Source organism: Scyliorhinus canicula, chromosome 3, assembly GCF_902713615.1.
Source record: "Scyliorhinus canicula chromosome 3, sScyCan1.1, whole genome shotgun sequence".
Classification (NCBI taxonomy): domain Eukaryota; kingdom Metazoa; phylum Chordata; class Chondrichthyes; order Carcharhiniformes; family Scyliorhinidae; genus Scyliorhinus; species Scyliorhinus canicula.
In genome coordinates, this window is record NC_052148.1 from 156,645,412 (window position 1) to 156,660,088 (window position 14,677).

At 46.4% G+C, this 14,677-nt stretch overlaps 1 protein-coding gene across 1 annotated transcript in view; it reads left to right on the top strand.

The window, feature by feature from the left end:
* Nucleotides 1-14,677, top strand: part of LOC119963039 (protein FAM184B-like) — a 595,873-nt gene that overhangs the window by 113,752 nt on the left and 467,444 nt on the right. Inside the window, exon 2 of the mRNA XM_038791545.1 lies at nt 2,876-2,981. Coding sequence (XP_038647473.1) covers nt 2,934-2,981 — 48 coding nt within the window. The 5' untranslated portion in view covers nt 2,876-2,933. The remainder of the gene's footprint in view (nt 1-2,875; nt 2,982-14,677) is intronic.

A 14,677-nucleotide genomic window follows, 5' to 3' on the forward strand; every position in this document is an offset into this window, starting at 1 on the left:
GAATATTTCCTCGGGTGGATGTAGCTGTTACAAGGGGGCATAACTATAAGATTCAGGGTGGGAAATATAGGAGGGATATCTGAGGTAGGTTCTTTACTCAGAGAGTGGTTAGGATATGTGGAATTGACTGCCTGCTGTGATAGTGAAGTCAGACACTTCAGGAACTTTCAAGCGATTATTGGATAGGCACATGGAGCACACCAGAATGACAGGGAGTGGAATAGTTTGATCTTGGTTTCGGACAATGCGCAGCACAACATCGAGGGCCGAAGGGCCTGTTCTGTGCAGCACTGTTCTATGTTCTAAGTCACAAAGATGATTGATGCAGGTAGGACAACGGATGTTGTCTGTATGGACTTCAGTAAGGCCTTTGACAAGGTTCGCTCATGGCAGACTGGTACAAAAGGTGACGTCACACGGGATCAGAGGTGCGCTGGCAAAATGGAAACAGAACTGGCTCGGTCATAGAAGGCAGAGAGTAGCAATGATTGGAGGGCTGTGACTAGTGGTGTTCCGCAGGGATCTGTGCTGGGACCTTTGCTGATCGTAGTATATATAAATGATTTAGAGGAAAATGTAACTGGTCTGATTAGTAAGTTTGCAGATGACACAAAGGTTGGTGGAATTGCGGATAGCGATGAGGACTGTCAGAGGATACAGCAGGATTTAGATCGTTTGGAGACTTGGGCGGCGAGGTGGCAGCTGGAGTTTAATCCGGACAAATGTGAGGTAATGCATTTTGGAAGGTCTAATACAGGTACGGAATATACAATGAATGGTAGAACCCTCGAGAGTATTGACAGACAGAGAGATCTTGGTGTACAGGTCCACAGACCACTGAAAGGGCCAACACGGGTGGAGAAGGTAGTCCAGAAGGCATAAGGCATGCTTGCCTTCATTGGCCGGGGCATTGAGTAAAAAAATTGGCAAGTCATGTTGCAGCTGTATAGACCCTTAGTTAGGCCACAATTGGAGTATAGTGTTCAATTCTGGTCGCTACACTACCAGAAGGATGTGGAGGCTTTAGAGAGAGGGTGCAGAAGAGATTTACCAGGATGTTGCCTGGTATGGAGGGCATTAGCTATGAGGAGAGGCTGAATAAACTTGGTTTGTTCTCACTGGAACAAAGTAGGTTGAGGGGTGACTTGATAGAGGTCTACAAAATTACCTAGTCAGAGTGGATAATCAGAGACTTTTTCCCCAGGGTAGAGGGGTCAATTACCAGGGGGCACAGGTTTAAGGTGCGAGGGGCAAGGTTTAGAGGAGATGTACGAGACACGTTTTTTTACACAGAGGGTAGTGGGTGCCTGGAACTCGCTGCAGGAGGAGGTGGTGGAAGCAGGGACGATAGTGACATTTAAGGGGCATCTTGACAAATACATGAATAGGATGGGAATAGAGCGATGCGGACCCTGGAAGTGTAGAAGATTTTAGTTTAGACGGCAGCATGGTCGGCACAGGCATGGAGGGTCGAAGGACCTGTTCCTGTGCTGTACCTTTCTATGTTCTTTGTTTGTATGCAACGAAGGAGACAGATGATTTGTGAACTTAGCAGGTGGGCATCCATGGGCGGGATTCTCCTATCCCCCGCCGGGCCGGAGAATCTCGGGGGGGCGGCGTGAATTCCGCCCGCTGCCCCAACGACGGCTGCCGAATTCTCCAGCACCAGTTTTTTGGTGGGGGCGGGAATCGCGCCGCGCCGGTCAGGGGCTGTTGTCAGCGGCTCCCCTGGCAATTCTCCGCTCCGCGATGGACCGAGCGACCACCTGTTTTCGGCCAGTCCTGGAGCCATAAATTACACAAGGTTTGTACCGGCAAGACCTGGCTCTGCGGGCGGCCTGCGGAGTCCTCGGGGGGGGTGTGGGGGGGATCCGGCCCCAGGGGAGCCCCACGGCGCCCTGGCCCGCAATCGGGGCCCACCAATCTGCAGGCGAGCCTGTGCTGTGGGGCACTCTTTCTCTCCGCGCCAGCCGCTGTAAAGCTCCGCTATGGCCGGTGCGGAGAAGAAACCCCCTGTGCATGTGCAGGAATCACGCCAGCGGTTCTGGTGACACGCTGGCGCTCCTGCGCATGCGCCAACACACGCCGGCTGAAGGAGGCCCTTTGGCGCCGGTTGGCACGGTGCCAATCACTCCAGCACCGGCCTGGCCCCCGAAGATGTGGAGGTTTCCGCACCTTCCGGGTGGCCCGACGCCAGAGTGGTTCACGCCACTCTTTGGAGCCGGTACAGCCCGCCCGCCGGATACTGGAAAATCCCGCCCCATATTACTGTGGCACCTTCCAAAGCGCAGTTCAATTCACCAAGTTGAAGGCTTTTGTGAGATTGAAGAAAGCCAGGTACAAAGGGATGTATAATAATAATAATAATCTTTGTTGTCACAAGTAGGCTTACATTAACACTGCAGTGACGTTACGGTAAAAAGCCCATAATCACCACATTACGGCGCCTGTTCGTTACATGGAGTGAGAATTCAGAATGTCCAAATTACCTAACAGTATGTTTTTCCGGACTTGTGGGAGGAAACCGGAGCACCTGGAGGAAATCCATGCAGACACAGGGAGAACGTGCAGACTCCGCACAGACAGTGACCCAAGCCGGGAATCGAACCTGAGACCCTGGCAAGCAATAGTGCTAACTACTGTGCTACCATGCCTCCCATGTGGGGCTACGAACCACTATATTAACGAGGAACTGCCTATCTTTGTGTATCTTTGAGAAGAGTCTTGCCATCTTTAGATCTTACTGGTGTTGGTCCTTGTGTTCAGGGTCCATAGATCTCTTTTGTTGCTTTGAAAAAGGTGTGTGTGTGTCATGCATGTCAGCAAGGATTTGCATTTCCTCAGACTGTTCACCATTTGTCTTTCAAAATCACAGGTTCTTCTTTGAACTTCAGCATTGGCTGTCTGGTGGACGATCTTCTTTCCCGTGGTGTATGGATCCTGATACATTAGTAACTTTGGAATGCTGTCCATTACAATGGGTGAGTTTTACACATTTCTCTATTGCTCTAATCAAAATAGACGATGTCTTTTACCGGTGTGTCTGAGGATTTCTTGGTATGTATGCGGACATGCCATGAAATATGCAAAGTGTAGTAGAATCTCAGCCTCACATTAAAGGTGATATAAGTTTGAAACACTCTTCCACAAATGACAACTGATGGCAGATCAGTTGTTAATTTTAATTCTAAGATTGAAAGTTTTTTGTTAGCCAAAAGAAAAGGGTTAGGTTGCAGATCAGCCATGATCCCATTGAATATCAGGACCAGGTGACCAACTCCTGTGATAAAAGCAAAATACTGCAAATGCTAGAAATCTGAATTAAAACCACAAAATGCTGGAAAAACTCAGCAGCATCTGTGGAGAGATAAACAGTTAATGTTCAGAGTCCTTGGGCTGGATTCTTCAATCCTGTGGCTATGTCCACAGGATCCGTCTGGTCTTACAACCAGAAAGGCCATCCATTTTCGGCCACCTTCAGCCAGAAGTGCCATCCATCTCGGTTTCCACCTAAGGCCCCAGCATCACTAATGCCAGTCTTCAGCCAATTCAATTCACTTCACGTGATATGAAGAAATGACTGAAGGCATTACATATCTCAACAGCTATGGACTTGATAACATTCTAAAATAGTACTGAAGATTTGTGCTTCAGAATTCACTGTGCCCTTAGCCAAGCTGTTCCAGTACAACTATAATACTGACATCTACCAGGCAATGTGGAAAATTGCCCACTTATGTCCTGTACAAATCCAACCCAGCAATTACCGCCCCATCAGTCTATTCTCAATCATCAGTAAAGTGATGGAAGGGGTCATTAACAGTGCTATCAAGTGGCACTTACTCAGAAACAACCTGCTCACTGATGTTCAGTTTGAGTTCCACCAGCTGACTCAGCTCCTAACCTCCTGGACACCATGGAGAAAAGAGCTGAACTCCAGAGGTGAGATGAGAGTGACTGCCGTCGACATGGGCAGCACGGTAGCACAGTGGTTAGCACTGTGGCTTCACAGTGCCAGGGTCTCAGGTTAAATTCTCGGCTGGGTCACTGTCTGTGCGGAATCTACACGTTCTCCCCGTGTCTGCGTGGATTTCCTCCAGGTGCTCTAGTTTCCTCCCACTAGTCCTGAAAGACATGCTTGTTAGGCAATTTGGACATTCTGAATTCCCCTCAGTGTACCCGAACAGGCACCGGAATGTGGCGACTAGGGGCTTTTCACAATAACTTCATTGCAATGTGAGCTACTTGTGACATAAAGATTATTATTCTTAGTAAAGGCAACATTTGACTAAATATAGTAGAAGGAGCCCCAATAAAATTGGAGTCAATGGGAATCAGGGGGAAAACTCCCACTAATTGAAGTCATACCCAGCACAAAGGTCAGAAGTGGGGATGCTCGCTGCGGATTGCTCAATGTTCAGCGCCATTCACACATCCTCGGATACTGAAGCTGGCTGCCCATATTTAGCAAGACCTGCACAAATTCAGGTTTGGCTGAAAAATAGTAACATTCGTTGCTCACAAGTTCCAGGCATTGATCATCTCCAACCAGAAAGAATCTAGCCAACTCCCCATGATATTCAATGGCATTGCCATTGATGAACCCCCGACTACCAATATCCTGGGGTTACCATTGATCAGAATCTGAACTGGACCAACCATACAAATACTGTAGCAATAAGAGCAGATCAAAGGCTCCGATGTCTGAGATGAGTAACACACCTCCTCACTTCCCAAGCTTTTCTGCCATCTACAAGGCACAAGTCAGGAGTGTGATGGAATACTCTCCAATTGCCTGTATGAGTGCAGCTCCAACAACACTCTACTTGACACCATCCAGACAAAGCAGCCACTTTGATTGCCACCCCATCCACCACCTTAAACGCTCATTCCCTCCACCACTGAAGTGTGCACCATCTAAAGGATGCATTGCAGAAACTCACCTTCGACAGCACTTTCAAAACCTGCAACCTCTAGCACCTAGAAGGACAAGGGCAGCATAGGAAACTCACCCCTTGTAAATTCCCATCTATCCAGATATGGAACTATGTTGCTGTTCCTTCACTGTCGCTGGGTCAAAATACTGGAACTCCCACTCTAACAGCACTGTGGGTGTACCTACATCACAGTGATTGCAACAGTTCAAGGAGGCAGCTCACCATCACCTTCCCAAGGACAATTAGGGATGGGCAATAAATGTTTGCCTGGCCAGCGACTCCCGTATTCCATGAAAGAATTTTTAAAAACTGATACATTATTTCCAAAATCACGACACAAGTTCTTGTTGGGGGAGGGGGACGAAAGAAGAATTTGATCATCTAGTTTCCTTGAGAATCTCAATTGTCATTTCTAAATCAAACACTTGAGTTTAGAGGACTGGTGAAATAACAGGTGTCAACTACAGCAACAAGTGAGACAGCAATTCACAGTGGAGAAAATATGCCAAACAAATTGAAGTAAAAATGGAGAAACAAGATAGAAAATTGATGAAAATAAATAGGAGCTACATATTGTTATATAGTTATTTAAATACATTTCTGATTCATTTTTAATGTAATTCATAGAGCAAGTTCACTCCCAAAGTAAAATTAAAGGTTAAGAAAAGCAAAGCAAATTATACATATTATCAAAACGTAAAATAAATTATATTAAGAGACAAAATGGTAAATAATCCATTGTTTACTAGAGGACCATGCCAGACATATTGGGTGAATTTTAACTGTTGAGGGATAGGGGGAGGGGACAGCGATTTTGGGTACATGAGGCAGAGATTCAAGTGCCGTAAGGGGTGTCTAGTCGAAACCCAACATGATCCTATTCACTTCTAGGTTTAACCTGGGCAGGTTTTCAGATGAACGAAAAATCCACATGGAGTTGTCAGGCAAGTAATAAATATATTCAAAGAGGGAATTGCTAAGGGTTTAGCCTAGAATTCTGAACTTAACAGTCGGCGCTCAGCTGTGAGGAACCTGCCAGGATCAAATAGGCAAGAGCACAGTGGAGCTGGCTTGTTGAGTGAAGCTGACTGGCTGGAAAACCTTCAGTTAGTCTGTGGTAATTATCCGTGGTACACCGTTCCCAATGGCAGAATTGGAAGTAAAATATGTTTTTAATCGTATTCAGTGTGTTAAATCAGGCCAACTTGTTTTGGTCTTCACCTTCTCCAGACCTCGACTAAAACAAAGTTTATCCTGTTTAATAGGAAAAAGTCTTACTCTACCTGTGATCACAAAATGTTAACACTTGATAAATCTGAGCTTGAGCGCGTTTCCACGTACAAATATCTCGGAATCTGGTTGGACCATGCTTTGACTTTAAATTTCTACATAGGCATTTTACAAGCTAAGGTTAAGTCCTGACTTTTTTTTGTGGTTAGAACTGTTGCTTCTCAGCGCCAGGGACCTGGGTTTGATTCCCGGCTTGGGTCACTGTCTGTGCTGAGCATGCTGTGCATGTTCTCCCCGTGTCTGCATGGGTTTCTTCCAGGTGCTCCAGTTTCCTCCCACAAGTCCCGAAAGATGTGTTTGTTAGGTGAATTGGACATTCTGAATTCTCCCTCAGCGAACGTGAACAGGTGCCGGAGTGTGGCGACTAGGGAATTTTCACAGTAACTTCATTGCAGTGTTAATGTAAGCCTACTTGTGACACTAATAAAGATTATTATTATTATTATTACAAGCCTCCTGCGATGCTCCATCTCCGCCAGGCGGAAGTGTTATTTAAAAACAGGGACCGGGCATCTTTTTCATCAACCATTTTATCATATTGGTTCTTGTGCTTTTCTATAAGTGTTACCATTTCAGCAATCTTATTCGGCCACGTAATCTCAGTTTCCTTCTCTGAATTGCTGAGTCTACTGTCAATTTCAATGTTTTTACCTCTTCAGTTAATTCCTCATTGTCATGCTTCCTGCACCAACCAATGGCATTAGTGAATCGTAGGGGATTTCACTCATTGAATGTGCAACTGGTCTGCAATGACAGGCAAAGAATAATGCATGTGTTGCTTGTTTCCCAGAGAGCCCTTTTGACTCATATATTTGAGCGATGTCATGGATGAGGTAATGGAAGACCTTTGCGAAGGCAATGAAGACCTCAAGGACCTCAAGGTCTTCAGGGGCAGCAGGGTAGCATGGTGGTTAGCATAAATGCTTCACAGCTCCAGGGTCCCAGGTTCGATTCCCGGCTGGGTCACTGTCTGTGTGGAGTCTGCACGTCCTCCCCCTGTGTGCGTGGGTTTCCTCCGGGTGCTCCGGTTTCCTCCCACAGTCCAAAGATGTGCGGGTTAGGTGGATTGGCCATGCTAAATTGCCCGTAGTGTCCTAATAAAAGTAAGGTTAAGGGGGGGGGGGGGTTGTTGGGTTACGGTATAGGGTGGATACGTGGGTTTGAGTAGGGTGATCATGGCTCGGCACAACATTGAGGGCCGAAGGGCCTGTTCTGTGCTGTACTGTTCTATGTTCTATGCTCTATGTTCTATGTTCCTTCTTCAAGCTCTTTTACTCCTGATTCAATTCTTTATTGGACTTGTTCTTATTTTCTAGTTGCTTGTTTCATGCAGTTCAGCTTATTCAACACTGTCTCATTAATTTCTCCTTCTTAGCTTAATTTTCTAAATTTTTGCAACTTATTTTTCAAGTTTGCTCTGTCATTTCATCTTGTTTTTATGTTTTCTCTCGAGCTTTAATTAATTTTGCTGATTCCTCTTTATGTTCAAAAGTTCCTATTTCTTTTGACTTATGCATTTCTTCCGGGGAGAGTCCATCATTGGACATACACATTTCACCAAATGGAACCTTCATTTCTACTTATCTTAATTTTAGCCAAACCCTTTTGGCTTCCCCATTGGTCAGGCCTGACTCCGACGAAGTGTTGACTTGTTTCCATTCTGTAAATCTCTCAGTGCCCTTCTGTGGGGTCTTTCATTACCCTCATTCTGTGGCTTTTCATTGCCCTCCTTTTGGGGGCTTCCTTTATCCACTTTCTGAGGTCTTCTATTGCCTCCTTCTGAGGTCTTCTACATCTCTTCCTTCAGGTCTTTATTGCCTCCTTGGAGGTCTTCTGTTGCCTCTTCCTTGAGGTCTTCATTGCCTTCGCAAAGGTCTTCCATTACCTCATCCATGACATCGCTCAATATGAGTCAAAAGGGCTCTCTGGGAAACAAGCGACACATGCATTATTCTTTGCCTGTCATTGCAGACCAGTTGCACATTCAATGAGTGAAATCCCCTACGATTCACTAATGCCATTGGTTACTTGCATTTTAGAAATGAGTGATGGCTACAAAGCCTAATATAATTGCTGTCTGGCTGTCTTCATCTGTGGATAATTGATGAATTCATTCACATAACAGAAGAGGGTATTGGTCACCTCCTTTATGCAGCTGTGTGGGACAGCCTGTGATATGCCACATGCATCCCTATGGAGCCCTGGAAGGTACTGCTAGCAACAGAAATTGAGCCTGCAGTCACCTAGAGGACCAATAGAAATTCTTGCCAAATCCATATGGCTGCAGACCTTGCTGCACAATTTCATATATTCCAGGGACCGCTTCCTGGGGCAGCTTTGACATTGCCTCTCCCACGTCTGCAGGTAGGTTTTTTTTCCTGACAATGCAGTGACAGGATAGGCCCTATCATCTGCAATGCCTTCCATGCATCCTGACCAGCCTCCCCTTCTGGTGCTCCCTGCTGCTGCAGCCTCTGTTGTTGACCAGCAAGAACCCTCTTTTGTTGCATCTTCTCCTCCTGCTCTCAATCCCACCCCCATCCTCTCTTGGATCCCTCTTCCACCTTGCAAGTTACAATTCTCCTGCGCCTCTCCCTCATGCCTCCGAGTCAAACAAGGAAAATCATTGACCTTAAACACAACTCCAAGAAACCAACTCTTACATGCCACCTGTAAATGAATGTGAACTGGGTGCCATGAGATTCCCATGTACTGCTGATTTAATCTTGAATGTAGAATGTAATTACAAATTCATTACAAGTCAGAACCTGTCAGAACATGGCGTGATCAGGCCCAACGGACAACTCCCATGTTGCTGATTTAGAATGGAACCATAGAATCCCTACTATGCGAAAAGAGGCCATTTGACCCATTGGGTCTGCGCCTACGTTCTGAAAGTCACCGAGACAGTCACCCATATCCGGTAATAAACCCAGGTCCCTGGCGCTGTGAGGCAGCAGTGCTAACCACTGTGCCACCGTACCACCTCAGATGTTATTGGCCAGAAGTTGCCATACTTTTTTCTCTTATCTGCATGGATTTTTTAAGGTTTTGCAGAAATTTTCATAATAAAACAGTAGTAACCACGATAACAAAACAAACTAGAGTGAACATTAACATAGTGCAAAAAGAGAATATACAATAACAATTAAATAGACATTACCCCACACAACCCAGTCTTCCCACACCATCCCAATGAAGCACTCACCCGCCCCCCCCTCCCAAACGGATTGCTGCTGCTAACATTTCAATTTTCCCTGAGAAAGTCGATGAACAGCTACCACTTCCGAGAGAACCCTAGCGTGGACCCTCTTAAGACAAACTTTATTTTTGTCGAGGCTGAGAAACCAAGCCATGTCGGTAACCCAAGTCTCTACACTCGGGGGCTTCGAGTCCCTCCACATTAATAAAATCCGTCTCCAGGCTACTAGGGAGGCAAAGGCCAAGACGTCGGCCTCTTTTGCCCCCTGAACTCCCGGGTCTTCTGACACTCCAAAGATCGCTATCTCTGGACTCGGCACCACCTGTGTGTTAAACACTTTGGACATTGCCCTCACAAACCCTTGCCAGATCACTCTGAGCTTTGGGCATGCCCAAAACATGTGGACATGGTTTCCAGGGCTGCCCTTCAACCTCATACAACTGTCTTCTACCCAAAAAAAACTTGCTCATTCTTGCTGCCGTCATGTGTGCCCGGTGGACCACCTTAAATTGAATTAGACTGAGCCTGGCAGATGATGAGGAGGAATCAACCCTGCCCAGGACCTCTGCCCACAGACCCGCTTCCAACTCCTCACCTAGCTCCTCCTCCCATTTGCCCTTGAGCTCCTCCACCAGGGTTTCCTCCGCCTCCTGTAGTTCCTGGTAGATATCCGACACCCTCCCCTCCCCCACCCAGGTGCCGGAGACCACCCTGTCCTGTATCCTCAGTGGCAGCAGCATCGGAAAGGCCACTACCTGTTTTTTCAGGAAGGCTTGTACTTGCAGATATTTAAAGACGTTTCCTGGTGGCAGATTAAATTTGTCCTCTAGCGCCATCAAACTGGGAAAGCTTCCGTCTATGAACAGATCTTCCATCCTTCTGATACCTGCCCTCTGCCAGCTCTGGAACCCATCATTCATCCTACCTGGGACAAACCTGTGATTGTTGCATATCGGGGTCCAGACCGACGCTCCCTCCACCTTCTTGTACCTCCTCCACTGTCCCCAGATCCGCAGTGTCGCCACCACCACCGGACTTGTGGAGTAACGGGTCGGCGAGAACGGCAAAGGAGCCGTTATCAAAGCTCCCAGACTAGTACCTTTACATGACGCCGCGCCTTGTTGGGTTTCTTACGTAGTGGATTAGAAAGGAGTTTTTTTTATACACATTGTAAAAACATTATTCTTTAACCCATTTTTATTCTTTAACCCATTTGCCTGCCTCTTCTGGCCAATTAATTTTGGGGTAGCTGAAATCCCCCAGATTACTTTCTATGTTTATTATTCATTTCCTTAATTAGTTTGCATATTTTGTCCACCACCTCTCTTCCACTATGATGGACTGTCCTTATTAGTGTGATATATCTTTATTTCTCTACCTCTATCTACATGAATTCTTACTGAATGTTTTATAGTTTCTGCTGTTGTTATGTTACCTCTAAGTGCAGCAACTCCACTCCTCTTTGCTCACTCCATCTTCACTAAATATGTTGTGCTCTGCAAAATTTATTCCCAGTCCTGATATTTCTGTATCTCAACAATATCTGCTTCTTTACAATATTATTTCTCCTGTTTCTCTGTTTTATTGTGGGCACTGTGTGCATTGCTATCCATGTTATCTAAGGAAGGATGTGCTGGCCTTGGAAAGGGTCCGGAGGAGGTTCACAAGAATGAACCCTGGAATGAAGAGCTTGTTGTATGAGGAACATTTGAGGACTCTGGCCCTGTACTTGTTGGAGTTTAGAAGGATGAGAGGGGATCTTATTGAAACTTAGAGGATACTGTGAGGCCTGGGTAGAGTGGACGTGGAGAGGATGTTTCCACTCGTCGAAAAAACTAGAACCAGAGGACACAATCTCAGACTAAAAGGACGATCCTTTAAAACCGAGATGAGGAGGAATTTCTTCAGCAGAGGGTGGTGAATCTGTGCAACTCTTTGCTGCAGAAGGCTGTGGAGGCCAAATCACTGAGTGTCTTTAAGACAGAGATAGATAGGTTCTTGATTAATAAGGGGATCAGGGGTTATGGGGAGAAGGCAGGAGAATGGGGATGTGAAAAATATCAGCCATGATTGAATGGCAGAGCAAACTCGATGGCTGAGCGGCCTAATTCTGCTTCTATGTTTTATGGTTTTACGTTTAAAAGAAATTCATCTCACTTCAGTGTTAACCATCACTTTATCAATGTGAACAAATAAATGTTCCAAGCAAACCGATATTTCTGTCCAGAATAACCAATGCAATATGCATTGCTTTTCATGCATTTAGTTTGGAATAACCTTTTTGTCCAGTGTATTTGACTGTCCAGATACTCTTTCGGTAAGTGCAGATACACTTTTTACAATGATCTGTAATGGTGAATCAAAATATCATCAGTTTAGTTGTTTTTGTTGTCTTCTTGTGCATTAGCATATTCTGGAAAACACAGGAAAATCATAAAACCAATATGGGATGATTGGTATAGGATGATATGCATAGTTTTCCAATCCTGAAAACATGAATTCATTTTCAGCGTCGATATTTCTGTGGCGAAAGCTGGTTGTAGCTAGAGCAAAGATCTCAGCTACACATTTGAGTAAGTGAAATGTTTGCAAAAGCTTTAAATCATTTGCAGCTGTACATGGATTAATGTGTTTTGTTATAGGAAAGGGTCCAGAGGAGGTTCACAAGAATGATCCCTGGAATGAATAACTTGTCGTATGAGGAACGTTTGAGGACTCTGGGTCTGTACTCGTTGGAATTTAGAAGGATGAAAAGGGATCTTATTGAAACTTACAGGATACTGCGAGGCCTGGATAGAGTGGACGTGGAGAGGATGTTTCCACTCGTAGGAAAAACTAGAACCAGAGGGCACAATCTCAGACTAAAAGGACGATCCTTTAAAACCGAGATAGAAAAGGGAGTGCAGTAAAAGATAGTTGGAGAGAGAAGACAAAGTTGGAGGGGGGTGAAGTTATAATCACCAAGAAATCTCCCCCTAAACCAAAAAAGGGGTCAAGAAATTCCAAGTGGTGAACAGGGATTCCCTTGAGTCCATGACTCCTAGGAAGACTTAGGTGGGTGCTATTCGGGTCAAACTAATGTTGCAAGTTAGTCACAGGTATGACCCATATCTTCCTGGAAGATTTTGTTTACTTAACACTCAAATAGCTCTACTCACAGGTCAGGCTTTTATAAGTAGAATAAGTAAACGTTCTGATATCCACTCTTTCAGGTTATCCACTTAACTTTATTTTCAAATTAAAAAATTAAAACTTTTTACAAAGGATATAACAGATCGTTTTCTTTCGATGCTTTGGACCAGTTGTAAGAACTTCAGGTCTTCCTTGTCACTCATTATTCTTTTAATTTTGGGTCTTCTGATGTATTTTCTGGGCTGATTGGTTTTTAAAAGCAAGCCTCACAGTCTTTTCTTCTTCCTTCCTCCAGCTCTTTATTTATTTATTTATGACCTTGTTTTTTATAGCCACTGGCTCCTTGTTTGCTTTGCGGAGCCGTCCACCCAGCCTCCGCACGCCATTGGCTTTTTAAAAATTCTGCTCCGGTCGTCGGCTGCCCTCCTCTCCGGCTGCCTTTCTCCAACTGCTCTCTTATTGCCGTCCAACTTCCTTTTAACTGCCATTATTTTAAAAAATAACGTCCGCTGCAAGCGCCAACACGTGCCTCCTGCTCGCGCTCCTAACCGCCGCTTCTCCCCGAAAAGCAACAGCCCTCCCTCCCCCCCACCCACCACCGAGTCCAAACATGCGCCACCCGCATGCCCAACATCGGCTTCCAAAGTCCTCCCAAGACAACACCCACGGCCCAAATGCCACATTTTTCCATTTTTCATTACTGGGGAAAGTTGGAGAGAGAGGGGGAAGGAAGGGAAGACTGTAGGGGAGTGGGAATATCTATTATGGTGAGGGGTTTGAGGTGGTGGAGGAGGGGAGGGAGTCAAAGCTAGAGAGTGGATCTTGAATTGGCCCAAATTTTGAGGCGCTGTTGGGAGGAGGCCCTGAGACTGGGGTGAGGGCTGGCACACAGTCAGGCGTAAGCACATTTTCGACAAACCTAAGGGGGCAGGGAAAGGTGCGGATCAGAGCTGGGTGTTTGGTACTGAGAGCTTACATAGAACATAGACCATAGAACAGTACAGCACAGAACAGGCCCTTCGGCCCTCAATGTTGTGCCGAGCCATTATCACCCTACTCAAACCCACGTATCCACCCTATACCCGTAACCCAACAACCCCCACCTTAACCGTACTTTTATTAGGACACTACGGGCAATTTAGCATGGCCAATCCACCTAACCCGCACATCTTTGGACTGTGGGAGGAAACCGGAGCACCCGGAGGAAACCCACGCACACAGGGGGAGGACGTGCAGACTCCACACAGACAGTGACCCAGCCGGGAATTGAACCTGGGACCCTGGAGCTGTGAAGCATTTATGCTAACCACCATGCTACCCTGCTGCCCCACGCCTCCCCCCTGCTGCCTCTTACGACAGAGGAAATGAGATCCAAGAATGACTTGGGCAGCAGGGAGGTGCAGGGGTGTGCAGCAAGATTGTGGTATTCATCTATGTATTGATACATTGGGCTGTTTAAAAACTTTGATGCACATCGATGTGACCATCAATTCACTCGAGACATGATTGGAAGTAAACTGTGGTTTTAATAGACTTACAACTGAGCCTGCCTGCAACCAGCAGAACTGAGGGCAGGCTCACACGGCTGCAGCACTTTATACTTCCGGTAGTGGGAAGGGGCCATGGGCAGAGCCGAGGGTGTGCCCTGTACAAGCTCCTCATCTCCCCCTGTGGGCAGAGCCGCGCAACGGCTCACACACAGAGCCCACAAGAACACAATACTATACAGTGTGAATTATATGAAGTACATTCACCACATTCACCCCCTGTAAAAAAAATCAAGTCCGGTGGGGGTGACGGGTCTACAGGTTGAGCCGGTCCGGTGGCCAAGTTGTCCTTTGGGATAGGTGGAGCACCGGGGTTGCAGCCTCTTCGGGTGGCTGGATGGTGACGGTCGGCGTGGATAAGAGGGTGGACTCTGGGGGTGTTTCGGTCCGAGCTCCGTTCCTGACCGGTGCGACGGGCGAGGGGGGTGCAGGAAACCTATAGGCATGGGGGCACAGGGGGTGTAGAGTGAGGGGTACCTTGGCGGTGGTGGTGGTGGTGGTGGATCCTGCAGGCGCCAGGTCCCGGAGGGAAACGGTGTCCTGGCGGCCGTCGGGGTATTCAATAAAGG